The 23,903-nt window shown below is 47.2% G+C and overlaps 1 protein-coding gene across 2 annotated transcripts in view; it reads left to right on the top strand.

Annotated features, from left to right (window-relative positions):
• Positions 1-158: 158 nt before the first annotated feature.
• Positions 159-23,903, top strand: part of LOC129839819 (rhomboid-related protein 3-like) — a 65,876-nt gene continuing 42,131 nt past the window's right edge. The window contains exons 1-2 of one of the 2 annotated variants that reach the window (XM_055907477.1): positions 159-1,150; positions 2,046-2,069. In XM_055907477.1, coding sequence (XP_055763452.1) covers positions 1,031-1,150; positions 2,046-2,069 — 144 coding nt within the window. In that variant the 5' untranslated portion in view covers positions 159-1,030. The remainder of the gene's footprint in view (positions 1,151-2,045; positions 2,070-23,903) is intronic. The other variant, XM_055907478.1, reaches the window with a different exon arrangement.

The raw sequence follows: 23,903 nt of genomic DNA, 5'->3' as shown, positions 1-23,903 counted from the left end.
GCCGAAGGTACTTGCCTGCCTGCCTACCGGCTTGAACAGGGCCAGATTGCAGGCTGGTCCCGATCCAACTGGGGGAGCAGAGTCAGTGTGTTCCTAGAGGCTGCTGACTGTGCGACAGCGGAGCTCGGCAGCTGGCTGATCTGCGTCGCTGTAAACAACTGCGAGGGTACAATGACGCACCTGAATTTACATTTGCGCGACTTTTGGACGGTCGACTAGACGTCTTTGGAGTGAATGTTCAGTGACCGACTGACATGACATTTAGGCTACGCATGCTGATTTTTGCGAAGTAGACTGAGTTGCATTATATGCTGTTTTATGCTGTTGTTTTTTTTGTACAACTATGCCTATTGCCTTGTAATACACTATGACGTCTTCTCTTATTCACTATTGAAGTGAGTAGCCAATTGCTTTCATTATCGCCACACACACCTCTATTCTATTTCATTTTCAGGTGAGTCACATTGGAATGAACAATCACTGCAGTCAACTTGGATAGTTGCCTTTTTGTCCGTCCCAATGACAATTCAGTACTTCGGCAGTGAAAAATGCCGTGTCTGTCAACAGAGAGCTGGACTGAGGTGCAGGTGGGCTGTCGTATGAAATAGGAGAAGGACTTGGTGGCCACACACACCCAATTCAGTTGTTACACATACACACTGTCGATCGGAGTGGCGAGATGCAGATGCGCACTCCACGGACACTCAACTCGGCACTCAACTTTTTCTCTGTGCGTGGATCTATTGAACATATCTTTTCTCGTCAATGAGCTTGTGAACAAACGGAGGTTAGATGTTATTTTGTGGGCTAATATATTTTTCCAAATAGCCTCAAAGGACCAGGGTTGGAATAAGGATACCCAATTGTGTTTGAGACACCTGCGTTGATTAGCCTCGTTTGGGATTTCTCAAATATGGATTATGTGCGTAATGTGTCTCAAATATCAGAGAATGGATATTGTTTGTCGGTAAGGATTTAATATTGAATCGCCCAGTAGAGGATTGAGGAGAGGGGCAGCCGCAGCCTGACGATGCCGGACGCGTCTCGGGACATACCGGTGCATTCCTCTCCAGCAGTGGCGGCGAACGCGGAGGGAGACGAGATAGAAGTGCTGGAGAGTATCGATGTCCTTCCCGTGGCCCCAGAGGACGTAAGCATTGAGCCATATTCATATTGTCATCAGCGTTTTTCAATTTCATCCTAAAACAGAAGATCACCCTAAAGGCACATTTTTCCCACGGTGTATTCTACACTAGCGCATGTTTTTATTTAACAAAACAATTCAAATAATAACTCATTTTTATTTACAATGATGGCCTATGTTATATCAGCATTATATCATACTGTGTTATGGTTGTAAGCTATGAATATTACTATGCCAGCGACCATTCTCAGACAGCTTCATAGACAATAGTCATTATATCATCACAGTCAACAATCCATTGACTATATGTGTTCATTACAGCTAACTGAGCAGGCGTAGCATGGCTACTACCATACATAACTGATGATGTCCTCAATTGTTCAATGATATTGATTCATTGAATGAAGGAAAGCCCTTGTATGCTACCTGCTGATATCATTCCTTAATGACAGGTGTGTCTGTCTGTTAAATGGCACCTTCCTCTCTGAAATCTTTTCTTTCCTCTTTTCTCTCTCGCTCTTTCCCTCCCCGCTCCTTTCCTCTTTCCCTCCCCGCTCCTTTCCTCTTTCCCTCCCCGCTCCTTTCCTCTTTCCCTCCCCGCTCCTTTCCTCTTTCCCTCCCCGCTCCTTTCCTCTTTCCCTCCCCGCTCCTTTCCTCTTTCCCTCCCCGCTCCTTTCCTCTTTCCCTCCCCGCTCTTTTCCTCTTTCCCTCCCCGCTCCTTTCCTCTTTCCCTCCCCGCTCCTTTCCTCTTTCCCTCCCCGCTCGTTTCCTCTTTCCCTCCCCGCTCCTTTCCTCTTTCCCTCCCCGCTCCTTTCCTCTTTCCCTCCCCGCTCCTTTCCTCTTTCCCTCCCTGCTCCTTTCCTCTTTCCCTCCCTGCTCCTTTCCTCTTTCCCCATCTCAGCAATGGAAATCTCTGTTCGACAAGGTATGTATAGTTGTTGTGTTACAGACTCTCTCTGTTGCATGCGCACTCATGAAGGGTGTCAACTTACCTGTCTTGTTATGTGAGGAGCCGTTTGCGGTCCTAACTTTGTAACTTGTTACAAGTTAGCATGTGCTTTATTACTGCCGTGTTTAGTACTAAAACTGTGACTTATGAGCTGAGCTTAATCTTCTCCCCAATACTCATAGAATAACAAGTCAACTATCCTTGCCATTATTATAAAGTCTAACTCCTGTCATTCCTGTTGTGGCGGTGAGTTGGGCCCTTGATGCCTGACGAATGGGAAGCGGAGAGCCAGCTAAAAGAAGCAAGCAGGTTGTGATGGGTGTGTCCCTCCTCCAGTCCTCCTGACATCGACCCTCCCAAATGCATTTAGAGTAATACATAATCCTGGTTACAGTTGCCGTTGCTCCGCCTGTGGCCCTGTGGGCTGTCATGTCAGCGACAAACAAGGGGTGTGTATGTGTTATGCCCAGGCCATCAGGTTGTCCTGACAGATGGAGAACCAGACCCCCCCCCCAACTCGCACACCCTCTCTCCCACCACTCCATCCCACTGGAGCTGCCTCAACACCTGCCTGCTCCAGCCCGGCCGACGAGCCCTACACTCACTCCTGGTCCCTCAGGGGGGGACAAAGGAAGTATAATGGGGTTAGGGGGGGGGAAAGGGGGGGAAGTCAGAGACTCGTGTCAGGCTCGCTCTTTCAGGCTCTGGGAGGACTGGCCGGGGACTCATGGGATTACGGGAAAAAGGGGTGGGGGTCTTTGGTGTGTGTGTGTATGTGTGAGTGTGGGGGGGGGTAGACATTGTGGACAGGCATTAAGCGGGCCTCTCAATCCACTGCCTTTATGCAGCGCGGCGTCGCTTTGAATTTCTCAAGTGGCCTTCAGACTAGATGGGAGGGGGGCGAACCAAATATAGCCTATAGAAGGGGTTGCTGTCCAGTCTGGCAGCTACAAATGCCCTTTCACTCTTTTATTCCCTCCCCCGTTCACCTCTTAAATGACCCCTTCCATTTGTCATACATTGGAAATGTTGACCTCTAGGGTCACTCAGCTCCTCACAGTGGACACTAAGGAAGATAAATGATAGGTTGGATGGTGGACCAGAAATGGGGATTTTTACTGGCAACCATTGGGTGACTGAAAAAAAAGGAATAGTTGGACGTTCATAAATGGAGGAATAGGCCTTGCTCGTTGGATGTTTAGTTCATAAATGGGGGAATAGGCCTTGCTCATTGGATGTTTAGTTCATAAATGGAGGAATAGGCCTTGCTCATTGGATGTTTAGTTCATAAATGGAGGAATAGGCCTTGCTCATTGGATGTTTAGTTCATAAATGGAGGAATAGGCCTTGCTCATTGGATGTTTAGTTCATAAATGGAGGAATAGGCCTTGCTCGCTGGATGTTTAGTTCATAAATGGAGGAATAGGCCTTGCTCATAGGATGTTTAGTTCATAAATGGAGGAATAGGCCTTGCTCGCTGGATGTTTAGTTCATAAATGGAGGAATAGGCCTTGCTCGCTGGATGTTTAGTTCATAAATGGAGGAATAGGCCTTGCTCATAGGATGTTTAGTTCATAAATGGAAGAATAGGCCTTGCTCGCTGGATGTTTAGTTCATAAATGGAGGAATAGGCCTTGCTCATAGGATGTTTAGTTCATAAATGGAGGAATAGGCCTTGCTCGCTGGATGTTTAGTTCATAAATGGAGGAATAGGCCTTGCTCGCTGGATGTTTAGTTCATAAATGGAGGAATAGGCCTTGCTCGCTGGATGTTTAGTTCATAAATAGAGGAATAGGCCTTGCTCGCTGGATGTTTAGTTCATAAATGGGGGAATAGGCCTTGCTCGTTGGATGTTTAGTTCATAAATGGAGGAATAGGCCTTGCTCGCTGGATGTTTAGTTCATAAATGGGGGAATAGGCCTTGCTCGTTGGATGTTTAGTTCATAAATGGAGGAATAGGCCTTGCTCATAGGATGTTTAGTTCATAAATAGAGGAATAGGCCTTGCTCATAGGATGTTTAGTTCATAAATGGGGGAATAGGTCTTGCTCGTTGGATGTTTAGTTCATAAATGGGGGAATAGGCCTTGCTCGTTGGATGTTTAGTTCATAAATGGAGGAATAGGCCTTGCTCATAGGATGTTTAGTTCATAAATAGAGGAATAGGTCTTGCTCATAGGATGTTTAGTTCATAAATGGAGGAATAGGTCTTGCTCGTTGGATGTTTAGTTCATAAATGGAGGAATAGGTCTTGCTCGTTGGATGTTTAGTTTATAAATGGGAAAGTTTGTGCCCCAAATAGCACCGTATTTCCTATATAGTGGACTAATCTTGAACAGAGCCGTGTTCAAAAGTTGTGCACTATTTAGGGAATAGGGAACCATTTGGGTCACAGGTAATTTGATACAGGGATAACATTTCCCATAATTCTCTGCCTTGTCATCTTGAGAGCACAAACTGTCCATCCACATCACCCAGATTGTTTAGCTGGCCCATGTGCCAATGCCTCTTTCTAGGCTCTTTCCCAAATGGCCCCCTATTCACTATGTAGTGCACTACTTTTGAGGGTCCTGGTCAAAAGTAGTGCACTATAAAGGGAATAGGGTACCATTTGGAAGACTTAACTAAATGTCTCCCAGGCTGGTGTTTTAATCAAAGTGCTGTGTGCTCTGTTCAGTACCCACACTGTCCCCCGAGAGGGCTTTGTTGCAGTGAAAGTGATTTCTCTTCAACCAGGAAATAAGATAATAAAAATACGATAGCTCTGATTTGTGTTACCCATCTAAGATCTCTAAACATACTAGGGAATGGGGACTACTACTACTACTACTACTACACACACACACACACACACGCGCACACACGCACACACAAACAACACACGCACACACACACACACACACACACACACACACACACACACACACACACACACACACACACACACACACACACACACACACACACACACACACACACACACACACACACACACACACACACACACACACACACACACACACACACACACACACACACACACACACACACACACACACACACACACCACTAGCCTGATTAGTGATGATGGTGAAACCACTCAAGAAGAAACAGTCTGAGTATTCGTGTCTTGCCCTCACAGATTTTCAGCTTGTTTTCCAGGATTGGACCGATGTAAGTAGGAATGTATTAAGGGCTTGTTGTTATTGTCACGTTCCTGACCTGTTTTCCTTTGTTTTGTATTCATTTTAGTTGGTCAGGGCGTGAGTTGGGTGGGTTTGTCTATGTTTGTATTTCTATGTGGGGTTTTGTGTTCGGCCTGGTATGATTCTCAATTAGAGACAGGTGTGTATTGTTTGTCTCTAATTGAGAGTCATACAAAGGCAGCCAGGGTTTCACTGGTGTTTTGTGGGTGTTTGTTCCTGTGTCAGTGTTTGTTCCTGTGTCCTCACAGGACAGTTGAAGGTTAGTCACGTTTGTTGTTTTGTAGTTTGTAGTGTCTTGTTTGCTGTGTTCATTAAAAGATGGCTTATTTCCCTCAATCCGCATCTTGGTCCTATCCATGCTCCTCCTCGTCTAAGGGGGAGAACAACAATGACTGCCTTTACAGAAACACCCACCACAACAGGACCAAGCGGATTGAGGAGAGAGAACAAGAACTAAAGCAATGGAGAGAAGAGGAATGGAGTTGGGAGCAAATTTTCAATGGAGAAGGACCCTGGGCTAAGGTGGGAGAGAATCGCCGCTCTCGGGAGGAGAAGAAGGCAGCCACAGCCCAGGAGCGCAGGTATGAGGGTACGCGGCTAGCACGGAAGCCCGAGAGGCTCACCCAAAAATTTCTTGGGGGGGGGCTAAAGGGGAGTGTGGCGAAGCCGGGTTGGATACCTGAGCCAACTCCCCGGGCTTGCCGTGGAGTAAGAGGGCGTCGTACTGGTCAGACACCGTGTTATGCGGTAAAGCGCACGGTGTCCCCAGTATGCGTGCTTAGCCCAGTGCGGGCTATTCCACCTTGCCGCACTGGGAGGGCTAGGTTGGGCATCGAGCCGAGTGCCATGAAGCCGGCCCAACGTATCTGGTCTCCAGTACGTCTCCTCGGGCCGGTGTACATGGCACCAGCCTTACAGGTGGTGTCCCCGGTTCGCCTGCATAGCCCAGTGCGGGCTATTCCACCTCGCCGCACTGGCAGGGCTACGGGGTCCATTCAACCTGGTAAGGTTGGGGAGGCTCGGTGCTCAAGAGCACGTGTCCTCCTTCACGGTCCGGTATATCCGGCGCCACCTTCCCACCCCAGCTCAGTACCACCAGTGCCTACACCACGCACCAGGCTTCCAGTGCATCTCCAGAGCCCTGTTCCTCTTCCACGTACTCTCCCTATGGTGCGTGTCTCCAGCCCGGTGCCTCCAGTTCCGGCACCACGCACCAAGCCTCCTGTGCGTCTCCAGAGCCCTGGACGCACTGTTCCTTCTCCCCGCACTCGCCCTGAGGTGCGTGCCCTCAGCCCGGTACCTCCAGTTCCGGTACCACGCACCAGGCCTAGAGTGCGCCACGAGAGTCCAGTGTGCCCTGTTCCTGTTCCCCGCACTCGCCCTGAGGTGCGTGCCCTCAGCCCGGTACCTCCAGTTCCGGTACCACGCACCAGGCTTATAGTGCGTCTCAGCCGGCCAGAGTCTGCCGTCTGCCCAGCGGTGCCTGAACGGCCCGTCTGCCCAGCTCCGTCTGAGCCATCTGTCTGCCCAGCGCCGTCTGAGCCATCTGTCTGCCCAGCGCCGTCTGAGCCATCTGTCTGCCCAGCGCCGTCTGAGCCATCTGTCTGCCCAGCGCCGTCTGAGCCATCTGTCTGCCCAGCGCCGTCTGAGCCATCTGTCTGCCCAGCGCCATCTGAGTCAGCCGTCTGCCACGAGCCATTAGAGCCGCCCGTCTGTCCCGAGCCAGTAGAGCCGTCCGTCAGTCAGGAGCCGCTAGAGCCGTCCGTCAGTCAGGAGCCGCCAGAGACGCCCGCCAGTCAGGAGCCGCCAGAGACGCCCGCCAGTCAGGAGCCGCCAGAGACGCCCGCCAGTCAGGAGCCGCCAGAGACGCCCGCCAGTCAGGAGCCGCCAGAGACGCCCGCCAGTCAGGAGCCGCCAGAGACGCCCGCCAGTCAGGAGCCGCCAGAGACGCCCGCCAGTCAGGAGCCGCCAGAGACGCCCGCCAGTCAGGAGCTGCCAGAGACGCCCGCCAGTCAGGAGCTGCCAGAGACGCCCGCCAGTCAGGAGCTGCCCGCCAGTCCGGAGCTGCCCGCCAGTCCGGAGCTGCCCTACAGTCCGGAGCTGCCCTACAGTCCGGAGCTGCCCTACAGTCCGGAGCTGCCCTACAGTCCGGAGCTGCCCTACAGTCCGGAGCTGCCCTACAGTCCGGAGCTGCCACTCAGCCCGGACCTGCCGGAGTCCCTCAGCCAGGACCTGCCGGAGTCCCTCAGCCAGGACCTGCCGGAGTCCCTCAGCCAGGACCTGCCGGAGTCCCTCAGCCAGGACCTGCCGCCCCTTATCCCGGTGCTGCCCCTTGTCCCGGTGCTGCCCCTTGTCCCGGTGCTGCCCCTTGTCCCGGTGCTGCCCCTTGTCCCGGTGCTGCCCCTTGTCCCGGTGCTGCCCCTTGTCCCGGTGCTGCCCCTTATCCCGGTGCTGCCCCTTATCCCGGTGCTGCCCCTTCATTTAGGTGGGGTTAGTGGGAGGGTGGTCATTGGGAGGGGGATAAAGAAGCGGGGATTGATTATGGTGGGGTGGGGACCTCGTCCACCGCCAGAGCCGCCACCGTGGACAGACGCCCACCCAGACCCTCCCCTAGACTTTGTGCTGGTGCGCCCGGAGTTCGCACCTTAAGGGGGGGGTTCTGTCACGTTCCTGACCTGTTTTCCTTTGTTTTGTATTCATTTTAGTTGGTCAGGGCGTGAGTTGGGTGGGTTTGTCTATGTTTGTATTTCTATGTGGGGTTTTGTGTTCGGCCTGGTATGATTCTCAATTAGAGACAGGTGTGTATTGTTTGTCTCTAATTGAGAGTCATACAAAGGCAGCCAGGGTTTCACTGGTGTTTTGTGGGTGTTTGTTCCTGTGTCAGTGTTTGTTCCTGTGTCCTCACAGGACAGTTGAAGGTTAGTCACGTTTGTTGTTTTGTAGTTTGTAGTGTCTTGTTTGCTGTGTTCATTAAAAGATGGCTTATTTCCCTCAATCCGCATCTTGGTCCTATCCATGCTCCTCCTCGTCTAAGGGGGAGAACAACAATGACTGCCTTTACAGTTATAAATAGGATGGATCTGGAAAAATGAAACAAACAAGTTGCTGTTTTCCCTTGAAAATGGCCCAGGGGATATTTTGTTTTTGTTTTTATGACTGTGTAAGGCAGTGCCGTGTGCATTACAAATGTTATAGCGGATATTTGTTGCGTTACCTCATCCAGTTTCCTTAGTGGTTGGTGGAGAGGGAGTAGGAGCTTATTGTGTTTCTTGCTTGTTGCGCTGTCAGATTTCTGTGTACAACCCAGACTGTGTACACACTCAGTCATTATCTGGAATGGGAATGTCTCCATTAGTCACCCCCTCTTACCTTCCCATGGAAGTGCCCAGAGGAAGTCAGCACCAGACATGGAATAGTAAGTCCGTATATACTGATGCAAATGGTTTGGAACTCATGGGTGAAGGAACATATGGAGGCTAGCCTGCTTGCTAATGTTACAACTCTCCGGCTGACCTTTGAATGACTTAAACACAAGCTCTTAACACCATTTTATTTGAGTCACAGAGTACACACCATAGAAATAGAATCTATAGGACAGTTCCCAGCCCTATCTACAGATGATATTTCTGTGGTACAGACTGTGACTGAACCATTGACCAGTAACAGAGAGAACCCGTGCTGAAGGAGTGCTGTGCGATAACACTTGTTCTGCAGGCCCCAATCCCGTTTATTACCCCATCTGCCTACCCTGTGTGTCCCCACAATGGCCAGTTGTCCCCACACTGTGCCCTTTGTGTTGACATGTGCCACTGCACTGTACACACAATCCTGCGCTGCCTGCCTCTGACCTGTTAAGACGCCAACAGGCACGTGTTCAGAACAGAGGGAATTATGGGGATTAAGATTTTTTCACATGGGCACACAGTGTACACCACAGGAGGTTGGTGGCACCTTAATTGGGGAGAACGGGTATTTGGTAATGGCTGGAGCGGAATGGGTGGAATGGTATCAAATAAATGAATTAAACACATGATTTCCATGTGTTTGATGCCGTTCCATTTGCTCCATTCCAGCCATTATTATGAGCCGTCCTCCCCTCAGCAGCCTCCACTGGTGTACACACATCCAGTTGTTTTAACCAGGATCCTGTCACATTACACGCTACAGTGAACTGGGGACATGAACCAGTCAAATGCTCTTTGATCGGAGTGGGGACCCACCTGTTTTTAGTGTGTGTGTGTGTGTGTGTGTGTGTGTGTGTGTGTGTGTGTGTGTGTGTGTGTTTTTGTGTGTGTCTGTCTGTCTGTCTGTCTGTCTGTCTGTCTGTCTGTCTGTCTGTGTGGCTGCGTGTGTGTGTGTGGTGTGTGTGTGTGTGTGTGTGTGTGTGTGTGTGTGTGTGTGTGGTGTGTGTGTGTGTGTGTGTGTGTGTGTGTGTGTGTGTGTGTGTGTGTGTGTGTGTGTGTGTGTGTGTGTGTGTGTGTGTGTGTGTGTGTGTGCATGCCTCTCAATCTGGGCTCTTTATCTCATGCTGTTGTATGTGTCAATGAGCATGTGAAGTGGAGCATGGCTGCCATTGACAGAATAGGAAGACAGGCAGGCATCATTTCAGGAATCTTTTGTTTAGCGCGACTCCCTCGGTCCCCACATGGTACAGCTGCCAGCCTCTCAACCCTGTCATACCTCTCCATTGTCATGACTCAGAGGGTTGATTGTCAACAGTCCAGGTAACTGGTACTAATTGGGTTTGAGACAAAATGGTGGCCCTGGTCTGATTGTAGGGTTGCCGTACGTCCTCTCTCATCCCATTTCTCTCAGCATTTAGCTGTTTACTTCCTGTTAGTTCCCCAAACTTGCATCTGTATGTCTGGATGCTGGTTTACCATACTTCCTCTCTGCCCCTCCCAAACCACTGTTCTCTCAGTATTGAGGTTTTCATCATAGAGATAGATCAGTCTATATGTAAAGCTCTGTATGTAGGCTATAGTCTATCTCTATCTTTTTATTTAGAGACCCAATCTGTTTGCGTCTCTCTTACTAGTCTCTAAAGGCTTTAAATACATTTCCTTATTTCCCTAATGAAAGGGAGTTCCAGTCGGTAAGTTGTGAGCAGCTCTTTTAATGTTGCACTATAAGTAGCCCCTCCCCTGCCTGTCGATCTGTCGATGGACAGAAAGATGTGCTGCTGCTTCAGTCATAATTGGCTGCGGACTGCAGTGTGTACACATGGAGAGATGAATGATGGCAGCATCATGAACGTGTATCTTTTGATGGTTCAATGCCATGTGCTCTACCCACATGGTGCAGGGTGGTCCCCTCTGTTTGTGTGTGTGTGTGTGTGTGTGTGTGTGTGTGTGTGTGTGTGTGTGTGTGTGTGTGTGTGTGTGTGTGTGTGTGTGTGTGTGTGTGTGTGTGTGTGTGTCTGTGTGTCTGTGTGTGTGTGTGTGTAGAGCATATGTTTGTTTAATGTGTATTTGTTTGTACATGTGTGAGTGACTGTGTGTACATACAGTATGTCCCTATGTTTGTCTTCGATATGTTCATCCGTTAGAGGGGGTCAGCGGGGTGGAATCGATGCCAGTGAGTGGTACTCTGTGGAGAGGGGTTGACTCTGTGTGTGACTGTGTGGGTGTAGGGACACGCCAGCTGTAAGTGCAGATATCCTGTGTTCTCTCTCTTCCCCCCCACCCCCCCTCTCTCTCTGTTTAGTTTTTCGGACGATTTGGCTTCGGTTTCTACAGTGAAGTGGATAGCATTGCTGAGGAGAGGAGAGTACCCATCATCCACTTACAGGCTCTCTTAAGTTCACCGCCGCTTGAGTACATTTACACACACTTCAGTAGGTTACTGCAGGGGTCTGATGGGGTGACATCCTGTTAGTGACATCCTCTGGGGTTTGTTAACTTGAGTTATTACATTCAGTGTATCATTCCCTTTTTATGCTCAGTGAAAGTTAATCCTCTTAATTTCTCTCTGACTGTGGGAGCAAGTTACATGTCACTCAAAGCTCCCAGTCTAGCCCGTATGTTGAGTACAGTAGTAGAACCTACCCTGCAGTGTCTGCAATATATTTTGTGAATTCCCCTGCTTCCACAGAAACCCTTGACATACCGATCGAGATTCCCCGAACTTGGGAGCGGGCAGAGGTGCTAAACGTCTCCTATTTCAGCTTGTCACTCAGATCTATTGGGATCATAGACACTAAGGTCCATTCATTCCTTATGGCTGAAACTGTGATACCTTCCCACAGGTTGTGGTTACAGGGGATACTATACTGGGAGAGTCCTCTCCTGACAGGGACCCACCACTCTGCTCTAAACACCTGGGGGCCTGCAGTATGTGTGGGTTTCATGCCTTTTGTGCCAAAGTCTTTCTGCGGTCTTTGTGTTTGTTGGAGTTTCTACGTTTTACTCACTGGGTTTGTGTGTGTTTCTTGTGAAAGTGTGTGTTTGTGAGAGTGTGTGTATCAGGGTTCCCGGATCAGTTATACTGGGGTTTAGGTGAGACAAAAGGTCTAGTGCAGTGGTAACCAACCTTTTCTGAGTTAGGATCACTTTGTGAGTTAGGATCACTTTCTGAGCCAGGATCACTTTCTGAGTTAGGATCACTTTGTGAGTTAGGATCACTTTCTGAGCCAGGATCACTTTCTGAGTTAGGATCACTTTCTGAGCCAGGATCACTTTCTGAGTCAGGATCACTTTGTGAGTCAAAATGCAAGCCGAGATCTACCGCTCAGATTTAGTTTTAAACACGTCTTAAAAAGCGTAAGCCAGTGCACCATGAACCTATTAAAAACAGTTCTGTATCAATCAGGTTTGTAGTAGGCTATAGGCGCAATACATTACCACTGCATATTGGCTATGCTTGAATTGACCTGCCAACATTGGCAGATTTAGGTTTGGGCGACATGGGCAGCCGACCAGGGGGGCATCTCGCCAGGGGCGGCACGGGGCGCCCGCACAAAAAATAGATTTTCTATCGCTCATTTGCACGTCACGTCAATGATATCATGTCACCATGTGGGACTGTGGGTCAAATAACCTTGTCGGAGTGGGAGCCCTGATTCTAGTTTGTGAGCTAGGCAGGCTACTGCCTGGGAGGTCTCCGACTCAGAAGTATGAGATGGGGAATGGGGCGGGGGTAGGTTGACCTCAGGTCTCCCCACTGGAAGCCCAAGGTAGGGGGAGCGGGCAAATCTATCAAATAACGCACCTCTAACTTTGTACAGTACTAATGCTTTTAGTAAAATCAGTCACACTGCAAATTGCTACCAAATAAACCACAAATCATTCATAATACTGTGAATATATACTGTGGTTTGGCAGACATTTTGTTGCATTTGTATACTGTATTTCAATGCAAATTCAGGGGCACTTCTGAAATACTTTGGAGCACCCTCTGGCACTGGCCAGAATGAGGAGCCATCTACCTCCTCAGCCACACAGGTGTCTTCACAAATGTTGTCTGAGCCTGAGGATGAAGACCCATTTGCTTCCACTTCTCCCCAGCAGGATTCTTCAGGTGTGTTTGTGAGCACACGCACGTGTGTGTGTATCCCTGCATAACATAAACAAAACAAATAATTTCCCTTTTGCAAAGTTCTAAGTTTCCATATTGTAGGTAACAAGGATTTTATTATTACTGGGTATGTATGTGGGATTTTCCACCACAATACATGCTGTGAATAATGTGTGTAAACTACTGCCCATGTGATCTCCATTAGAAATGCCTGTAGCAGCATCCCCACCAAATCCTGCTGCTGAGGATGAACCACTGTCTACAGACCCTGCTGGCTGTCCTTCAGTTCTGACTGACAGAAATCAGACACAACTAGTTTGCAGAGGACTAATTGAGGTACCACTTTGTTTCCCCAAGGAAGGAGAGTGATGGAAGAAGTTGCCACCACCAGTATTTCAGGAAGACCTTGGTGAGTGGTCAACAAATCCCTAGAAGTTGGTTGGTGTATTCTGAAAGAAAAAACAGCCTCTTCTGCTTCTGCTGCAAACTCTTTTCTAAGAAGAAAATTATTTATCAAACTCAGGACTGACAGACTGGAAACATGCAACTTCTTTGCTCACTTCACACGACAACAGTCCAGAACACCAAAACTGCATGAAAACATGGAAAGAACTGGCAATGAGACTCACAAAAGGGGAAACAATTGATAAGCATGAGATGGCATTTATGGAGGCTGAGAGGATAAGATGGAGAGAGAGGTGTTGACACATCTGACTGCTATTATGTAGTCTCTGGAAATGAGAAATCTGGCACTAAGGGGACACAGAAGCACTGTACTCTCCATCAAATGGACATTTCCTCAATGAGGTTGAACTGATGGCACAATTTGATCCAGTCATGAAAGAGCACCTTAACCGTGTCCAAAAAGGGACCTCGAGTCACACCACCAGCAACCTTGGCCACCAAATACAGAATGAACTCATTGATTTGTTGAGTAGCAAGGTCATTTCAATAACGGTGAGTGACATCAAGCTGGCAAAATTCTTCGCTATCATTCTAGATTGCACCTCAGCCACACTGAACAGTTGTCAGTTGTGATTAGAATTGTTTCACTGAAGGAGGAGCCCCACAAAATGTATGGGTTTTCTGGAGGCAGAGGAGTCCACGGGCCAACATTTGGCATCCCTGATTCTCAAAAGATTAGAGGAGCTAAAAATGCTTTTTAAGGACTGCAGAGGACAGTCTTATGATAACGGGGCCAACACGAGAGGCAAAAACAAAGGTGTCCAAGCCAGACTCTTGGAAATGAATCCAAGAGCTCTATTCGTGCCATGTGGGGTTCGCACATTGAACCTGGTTGTGGCTGATGCTGCTAAAAGTTCTGTCGATGCCACAGGTTACTTTGGCATCTTACACAAACAGACACCTTGTTCTCAGCCTCCACACAGCGATGGGCCATCCTGAAAAAACATGTGGACGTCACTTTGAAGATGTGGACTGAGACAAGGTGGGAGAGTAAAGTCAAGAGTGTCGAGCCACTGAGGTATCAGGCAGCAGCTGTGAGAGAGGCACTGATTGAGGTGAGGGATCAAACCAAAGACCATGTGATAAAGATTGAGGCCCAGTCCTTGTCAGAGGAGGTGGGATCATACTGCTTCAGCATCTGTACAGTGGTGTGGTTTGACATCTTGAGCCAGATCCAACATGTGAGCAAGCTGATGCAGTCTCCCAGTATGCATGTGGATGTTGCAGTCAGTCTCAGAAAGACAGAGAGAGGTCTCAGCAACTACAGGGCGACAGGCTTTATGACCGCACAAACGGTCCACAAAGCGGTAGTTTTCATACGGATCATTTGATGAGTCTTTCAGTGATGCTCTGAAGAAGCTGGAGGGAACATTTATCAACGTCGTTGTTGATGCTGCAACCTCAGCCCTTCAGGAAAGATTTTCCACATTGGAAAATGTGGGAGAGAAGTTTGGAGTGCTGTCAACCTTCCAAAGTCTCTCAAATGAGGAGCTGACAGAACAATGTGAGGCCCTTAGTATAACACTGCACTATGAAGAACACTCAGACTTGGACGGCAGAGAGCTTGCACAGGAACTGAAGAACTTGCCTGACTTGCCGTCGAAGACCATGACCCTGCTTGAGCTGCTGATATTTATAATTGATGGCTTTGCATCAAGGAAGACAAGAAAGGTCAGGGTTTAGATGGCAGTTGTGCAATTTACTTTTTGTGTTTCTTGTTTGAAGTGCAATAGTGTAATAATCAGGTTCTCTTCTTTATAAGTGTGTCATTCTATTTGTGTATTTGTGTGATATAGGATTTGTGCAATTTAGTTTTATTTGGGTGTTTTTTTGTTAGCAATAGGGTAATAGTGTAATAATTCGATTCTCTTTTTTATTTGTATTTATATACTACAATTTGTTTCTATTTGTCTTTGTTACTTATTTTTTTATAGTTATGAGACTTCTTTTTGTATATATTTGTATATTTATATAGTTTTAATGTTATGATTATTTATTTGTGTTGTTCCAAATGTCTGAATAAAAATGACAGTTAGTGCAGAATGGTGCTTTTTGGGGGGGGGGGGGGGGTTGTCCAGGGAGCCATACAAGCTAGAACCACCACTGCCTGCCAATGTTGTTCTTCTCAGACCGTTTAGAAATGACATTACAACATTTTAGGTATATGATCACACTGGTAATATATTTGTTGTTTTACTTATGAGGTACAGCTGAGTGAGCATAATCATTTCCTTTTTTTACTGGACTGATGACCTGCATCTGATGGTTAGTCTGAAGGGAGGGAGGGCGCAGCGGTGAGGCTCCGCTCTCCCTCCCTCTGGGGACACGGTCTTCCGTTGATGGAGAAACTCGAGTCGCACTGCATTATTTCTGCCTCATGCACCAATTCACGTTGTTACTCCGATGACCAGAGAAATTGAAATATTCATTGATATTAAAAAAGTCAAGCAGGAAGCTGCTAATAATAGCAACGTAAGCTTATGGAAACACTTTGGTACTCATTCATTGCAGCTGCAGTGCTGGTTGTAGCGCTAGTGGAAGTAGGGAGAATGCACATTTCATGGCTTTTAAAAGTGTTGAACAAAGTGTTGACAGTGCTGAATAACAACTTAAACATGAACATACTCATAAAAACAGCAGCTCTTTGCTGTATTCGTTGACAGTCTCTCTCTAGTCATGGTTTTACAAGTTCAGCAATCTCACAGTATCAAATTTGCTGTGTGCTCGAGGCTTCTTTTTAGTCTATGGCTCAAGGAAACTGCAGACACGGTGATCTGAGCTATCTGATTGGCCAGCGGTAGGCCTATAAGTGCGCGCGATTTGCTCTCTGGGCCTGCAGGGTAGGCGGAGTTCCACCTTCAGACACATGAAATGGTTTAAAATGGGAACACATTACCATCTCGGCACTAAGACTGCTGAAAAAAGTGCACCTACTGCCAACAGCGCGACTTTACATAATAAAAAAATATATAGGAACGAAAGTCCACAGAGTTTTTAAACCCAGAGACGCAACATCGCTAGACTTCCGGGAATGCTTGAGAAGCAGACTAAACAGACCAGGCCGGGGTTTGGGGTTTGAGAAGTCAATGAGAGAAGTGAAAAATTCTTCCTTAGTTGTTAATATTCTCATAATCTAAAGACTCAACGTAGATTCAAGCCAATGTCTTTGAACATGTTATTGCTCCAACTTTGTGAAACTGAACAACTGACACTTTTTATTTTTGTCAAAAACAACTTATCCTGAGTGGCTCAGCGGTCTAAGGCATTGCAGTGCTAGAGGCGTCACTACAGATTTGGGTTTGAGCCCGGGCTGCGACGCAGCCGGCCGCGAAGGGGAGACCGGCACACAATTGGCTCAGCATAGTCCGGGTTAAGGGGGTGTCACGTTCCTGACCTGTTTCTGTTAGTTTTTGTATGCGTTAGTTGGTCAGGACGTGAGTTTGGGTGGGCAGTCTATGTTTTCTGTTTCTATGTTTGTTTAAGGGTGACCTAATATGGCTCTCAATTAGAGGCAGGTGGTTTTCATTTCCTCTGATTGAGAGTCATATTAAGGTAGGTGTTTTCACACTTTGTGGTGGGTGGTTGTTTCCTGTGTCAGTGTTTGTTGCATCATACGGGACGGTTTCGTTCGTTCATCGTTTTATGTAGTCATTTTTCCTGTTGTGCGTTCTTCGTGTTTTATGTAAGTTCGTATGTTCAGGTTTGTCTACATTCGTTTTGTTATTTTGTAAGTATTCAAGTGAAGTTCGTGTTTTTCGCCTACACTTAAATAAATTCATTATGTCTAAATACAACGCTGCAGTTTGGTTCAATTCCTGCTCCTCCTCTTCGGATGAAGAGGAGGAGGAACGCCGTTACAGGAGGGTTTGGCCGGCTGGGATGTCCTTGTCCCATCGCGCTCTAGCAACTCCTGTGTCGGGCCGGGAGCATGCACGCTGACACGGTCGCCAGTTGGATGGTGTTTCCTCCGACACATTGGTGCGGCTGGCTTTTGGGTTAAGGGAGCAGTCAAGGAGTAGTGCGGCTTGGCAGGGTTGTGTTTTCGAGGACGCATGGCTCTCGACCTTCACCTCTCCCGAGTCCGTACGGGAGTTGCAATGATGGGACAAGACTGTAACTACCAATTAGATATCTCAAAATATGGGGTAAAAAATATATATATATTTTAAATAACAACTACATTATATTGAAGGAGTGCCTTTGATTTGATGGCCTGTGGATGTGCAGTTTGGCACTAGACGACCATTAGACCCAACAACGTGTTTCTGCAGCTAGCCTACAAGTGTGATCTGGGATTTCTATTGGAGAAGCAGTTTTAGCCTTCATACTGTACTGTCTTTGGCAAGGCTTATCGTTGTTTTTTTCACAAAAATGTTTGGTGATCGACTAGGAATGCCTTGGCGACCACCGGTCTAGTGAATCAGTGCACACACACACACACACACACACACACACACACACACACACACAGACAGTCTGTCTCTGTGACACATTCCTGCACCGCAATCCCTACTTATTCAACACCGAAGCAATGCAGATGGACTGTTGACACTAAACAGTGTGTTTACCCATCCATGTGGTGAACAAATTTGTGTATATGTGTGTGAACAGATTTCTGTCTCCCATCTCCCATCCTCACTCAAGCACTTCCCATTAGTGGCTGTGCCGCGTGTACAACTCAACATCTTCCAATATCAAACTCTGCTATCGTCTCCCTCGGTAGAACAATTGAGTCTTTATTGAGACAGATGGTACATTGACTACACGGACAAACAGAGGCTGCAGACAAAACCTCTGCAGATGTTTCTCTCTCTGACTGGTTAATGCGTAACATTGACGATGCAGCATTATGCATTTAAACACTAAACCAGCGTGTGTGTGTGTGTGTGTGTGTGTGTGTGTGTGTGTGTGTGTGTGTGTGTGTGTGTGTGTGTGTGTGCATATGTGACTGTGTGTGTGCGTATGTGACTGTGTGTGTATGCCTTTAATTTAAACCTCAAACCAGTGTAACTGAATACTTGCCTTGTGTTTACCAGGCCAGGAAGCAGTCCTCTTTAAAACACCTCGCGGTCTACCTGTGTGTATTGTCTCCCTAGACATTACACTAGTGTTGAAGTGAGGACAGCTTACGGTTTAGATTAAATAAAACGAGTGGCAGGCAATTCAAAAGTCATGTTGTTTCCTGACGCAACTTTTCCTTCCACTCACAAACCTTTTCCTCCCACTCACAAACCTTTTCCTTCCACTCGCAAACCTTTTCCTCCCACTCGCAAACCTTTTCCTCCCACTCACAACTTTTCCTCCCACTCACAAACCTTTTCCTCCCACTCACAAAACTTTTCCTTCCACTCACAAACCTTTTCCTTCCACTCACAAACCTTTTCCTTCCACTCACAAACCTTTTCCTCCCACTCACAAAACTTTTCCTTCCACTCACAAAACTTTTCCTTCCACTCACAAACCTTTTCCTTCCACTCACAAACCTTTTCCTTCCACTCACAAACATTTTCCTTCCACTCACAAACATTTTCCTTCCACTCACAAACCTTTTCCTTCCACTCACAAACCTTTTCCTTCCACTCACAAACCTTTTCCTTCCAATCATAAATTGAATATGAGGTCTGATATATACAGACTCAGACAGGAAGAGGTTGAAAATGTCAGTGAAGACACTTGCCAGTTGGTCATCGCATGCTCGGAGTATACGTCCTGGTAATCCGTCTGGCCCAGCTGCCTTGTGAATGTTCACCTGTTTAAAGGTCTTACTCACATCGGCTGCGGAGAGCGTGATCACACAGTCATCCGGAACAGCTGATGCTCTCATGCACGAGTCAGTGTTACTTGCCTCGAAGCGAGCATGGAAGTTATTTAGCTCGTCTGGTAGGGACGTGTCACTGGACAGCTCTTGGCTGTGCTTCCCTGTGTAGTCTGTAATAGTTTGCAACCCCTCCACATTCGCCGAGCGTCAGAGCCGGTGTAGTACGATTTGCTTGTTTGATGGTTCGACGGCGGGCATAGCCGGATTTCTTATAAGCTTCCGGGTTAGAGTCCCGCTCCTTGAAAGCAGCAACTCTAGCCTTTAGCTCAGTGCAAATGTTGCCTGTAATCCATGGCTTCTGTTTGGGGTATGTACGTACAGTCACTGTGGGGACGACATCCTCCATGCACTTATTGATAAAGCCAGTGTGTAGCAGGGTGCGTAATTGGCGGCAGGGAAGTCAGGCGCAGGAGAGCAGAACTGGGTAATAACCAGAGATTTATTAAGCAAAACCGCCGGCATCCAGAACAAAAAGATAAATGGGCACTAAAATAACCCGTCGTAGGCTCACGGGGAATGTGCACAAGCACTACAATAAACAATCCCACACAAAGACATGGGGGGGAACAGAGGGTTAAATACACAACAAGTAAATGAGGGAATTGAAACCAGGTGTGTGGAAAAACAAGACAAAACAAATGGAAAATGAAAAGTGGATCGACGATGGCTAGAAGACAGGCGACGCCGTCCGCCGAGCACCACCCGAACAAGGAGAGGACCCGACTTCGGCGGAAGTCGTGACACAGTGACTAATGTGATGTACTCCTCAATGCCATTGGAAGATTCCTGGAACATATTCCAGTCTGTGCTAGCAAAACAGTCCTGTAGTTTAGCATCTGCTTCATCTGACCACTTTGTTATAGACTGAGTCACTGGTGCTTTCTGCTTTAATTCTGGCTTGTAAGCAGGAATCAGGAGGATAGAGTTATGGTCAGATTTGCCAAATGGTGGGTGAGGGAGAGCTTTGTACGCGTCTCTGTGTGTGGAGTAAAGGTGGTCTAGAATTCTTTCCCCTCTGGTTGCACATTTAACATGCTGATAGAAATTAGGTCAAACTGATTTAAGTTTCCCTGCATTAAAGTCCCCGGCCACTAGGAACGCCGCCTCTGGATGAGCGTTTTAATGTTTGCTTATGGCGGAATACAGCTCACTGAGAGTGTTTTAGTGCCAGCATCGGTCTGTGGTGGTAACCTACGAAAAATACAGATAAACTCTCTAGGTAGATAGTGTGGTCTACAGCTTATCATGAGATACTCTACCTCAGGCGAGTAAAACCTTGAGACTTCCTTAGATATCATGCACCAGCTGTTGTTTACATATATGCATAGGCCCCCGCCCAGTGTCTTACCAGAGGCTGCTGTTCTATCCTGCCAATAGAGTGTATAACCCACCAGCTGTATGTTCTTCATGTCGTCGTTCAGCCATGACTGTGAAACATAAGATATTGCAGTTTTTAATGTCTCGTTGGTAGGATATACGTGCCTTCAGTTCGTCCAATTTGTTTTCCAGGGATTGAATGTTAGCTAGCAGAATGATAGGCAATGGGCAGATTAGCCACTCGTCGCCTGATCCTCACAAGGCACCCCAATCTCTTTCCGCGAAACCTATGTTTCCTTTTCCAGCGAATCGCGAGGATCTGGGCCTGGTTGGGCGTCCGTAGAATATCTCTCACGTCCGACTCATTGAAGAAGTACACCTCGTCCAATTTTAGGTGAGTAATTCCTGTTCTGATGTCCAGAAGCTGTTTTGGGTCATAAGATACAGTAGCAGCAACATTATGTACAAAGCAAGTTACAAACAACGAGAAAAGACAAACAAAATACCATGGTTGGTTAAGAGCCAATAAGACGGCAGCCCTACCCTCTGGCGCTATCTTACATTGTAGCCTATGTGATGATTGCAGAGATCCGTTTTCTCATTGCAACCAATAATGTAGTTTTTCTGTCCCCTAGCTCCACACTCTTCATATGGGAGCGAAGAAACAATTATCAAATGGCACCCCAATCCCTACATAGTGCATTACCACCAATGGATCCTGGTCAAAAGTAGTGCACCATATAGGGTGCTGTTTGGGAAGCATTTTAATCTACTGGGGAGCTAAAGATATAGTGTAACCGATGTGAAATGGCTAGCTAGTTAGCGGTGGTGCGCGCTAATAGCCTTTCAAACGGTGACATCACTCGCTTTGAGACCTTGAAGTAGTGGTTCCCCTTGCTCTGCAAGGGCCACGGCTTTTGTGGAGAGATGGGTAACGATGCTTCGTGGGTGACTGTTGTCTGTGTGCAGAGGGTCCCTGGTTCGCGAGGGGACGGACTAAAGTTATACTGTTACAATAGCATGAGAAGTTAATAGAAATAGAACACTGTATTTTTTTTAAAAATAGAATAACGTATTCTATACTTACTCATGTTTATTTCTCTCCTCTAACTGAACTTCCATTGTCCTACCAAGAGTTGCTATCTTTATACCTCCGCTTGATGTGCAGTTCATTCACCTTGGTTGAAAAAGCAAAGTGGCAACTGACAGCAGAATTGACTTTTCTCTCTTTTGAATTCTCTGCAAAGTCTTGGAGCATTGTGGAGGTCTCAGGTCTGTTATTCTGGGAAGCCGTCTCGGTCCCCCCTCTTGTTTTGTCGTCGTCATGGTCACCTCGTCGGCTGAGCACATGCCCAAGGTGATCGACAGATAGTGCTTAGCTTTCACTTGGACCGCCGGGCCGTCTCCTCTTACATCTTTCTGTCTCTATCTCTATCTCTCTCCGTGCCTCTATTCATCTCTCTCGGTCTCTCTCTCTTTATCTCTCTCTACACATCGCATCACTGATGTGAACTAGCCACCGACAGAAATTGCTTAGTTTTCACAATTCCAGTGTGATGGTGTGGAAGCGTTCTGTAGCGTGAGGCAGCATGATGTACAACTACACCCTCTGGGCAGAATGCTTGTCTGTCACAGGGACACAGGGTTTGTGCTCTCATATCTAGACTGAAAGGTGTCTCTAATGGTTCAGAGGTCATGCACCATTGCGTATAGGAGCTCTACACTGCCCTATCAAGCAAACGGGCAGTAACTGCTCACTGAGTGTAACTGATAAAAATGTCTTTCAAGTATTTTCAGTGTTCAGCCTGAGTTGCAGGCAGATCACTGACAACATCTGTTGGCTTACTATGAGGTCATGTTTTATTCATATTGACCCTGACCTCTGACACGGCAGTTACTGCCTTCTTGCTCGGTACACCCACTGGAATACGTTTCCATGACGATTTTTGTTACACGAACTTGTGTTCATAAATGTAAGTATTCAGAGCCCTTGACATTTTCCAGATGTTGTTACATTACAGATTTATTCTAAAATTGATTAAATTGTTTTCTTCCCTCATCAATCTACACACAATACACCATGATGACAAATCCAAAAAAGATGTTCAGACATTTTTTCTAATAAAAAACGATATGTCATATTTACATAAATATTCAGACCCTTTACTCAGTACTTTGTTGAAGCAGCTTTGGCAGCGATTAGGGCCTCGAGTCTTCTTGGTTATGAAGCTACAAGCTTGGCACACCTGTATTTGGGGAGTTTCTCCCATTCTTCTCTGCAGATCCTCTCAAGCTATGTCAGGTTGGATGGGGAGCGTTGCTGCACAGCTATTTTCAGGTCTCTCCAGAGATGTTCAACCAGGTTCAAGTCCGGGCTCTGGCTGGGCCACTGAAGGACATTCAGAGACTTGTCCCGAAGCCACTCCTGCATTGTCTTGGCTGTGTGCTTAGGGTCATTGTCCTGTTGGAAGGTGAACCTTCACCTCAGTCTGAGGTCCTGAGCGCTCTGGGGCATCAAGGATCTCTCTATAGTTTGCTCCGTTCATCTTTCCCTCGATCCTGACTAGTCTCCCTGCCTCTTAAAAACATCCCCACAGCATGATGCTGCCACCACCATACTTCACCGTAGGGATGGTGCCAGGTTTCCTCCGGACGTGACTCTTGGCATTCAGGCCAAAGAGTTCAATCTTGGTTTCATCAGACCAGAGAGTCTTGTTTCTCAAGGCTGTCATCCTGGTAAGCGTGTAATTGGAAGCATCTGAGAGCCTGGGAACTGTGGATTCCTTCCTGGTTTACTAGCTTTACCGCAGAGGCACCAAATTATGTACATAGTGCACTTTATTTGGTCAGAGACCTATGGACCATGGTCAAAAATACGACACTTTAAGGAAAAGGTTGCAATTTGGGACGTTGTCACAAAATAAGAACTGGAATTTCTCATCAAGGTTACTGTCAAGGAGTTGCCTTGAAAGTGTCAATATGAGTTTGAATATGAGGTCTGATATAAAGTTTTGTGGTCTTCGCTTCTATGATAGTTTGAATATTTTAGGTCTACTGGGATAGTTTGATTATGACATTTTGAGGACAATGTGTCTGCCAAGAGGATCTTTCACACAACGCTACAGATGAAGGGATGCCTTACGTGTTGCTTGGACATTGTGGTCTTGCCTTTACATAATAGAAAAGTGTTTTTGTGGGAAAAGCCTGACAGATATATGTCCTTGATTGAAAGTTTGGGCACAAGGCCGTCTTTCATTTCAGGGTTGTGGCACTCATCTTTTCATTTTATCCTCAGCGTCTTCCCAATGTATCTGTGAGAAAATGAAACTAGTCACGAAGATCATAATTCATCTTGGACTTTTATGAAATTCCTGGGTCTCAATATGAGAGGCTAAGGGGTTGAGCCTAATGCTGCTATAGCCCACAGTGACCTCTGGCAGGCTAGCTGTGGAGACCTTCAGCCCTTCTGGTGGTTGTCTATAGGTCATAAC

This window comes from Salvelinus fontinalis, chromosome 40 (assembly GCF_029448725.1).
Source record: "Salvelinus fontinalis isolate EN_2023a chromosome 40, ASM2944872v1, whole genome shotgun sequence".
Taxonomy (NCBI): Eukaryota; Metazoa; Chordata; class Actinopteri; order Salmoniformes; family Salmonidae; genus Salvelinus; species Salvelinus fontinalis.
Note: the sequence above shows the minus strand (reverse complement) of the source record. Positions and strands in the feature narration are given on the sequence as shown.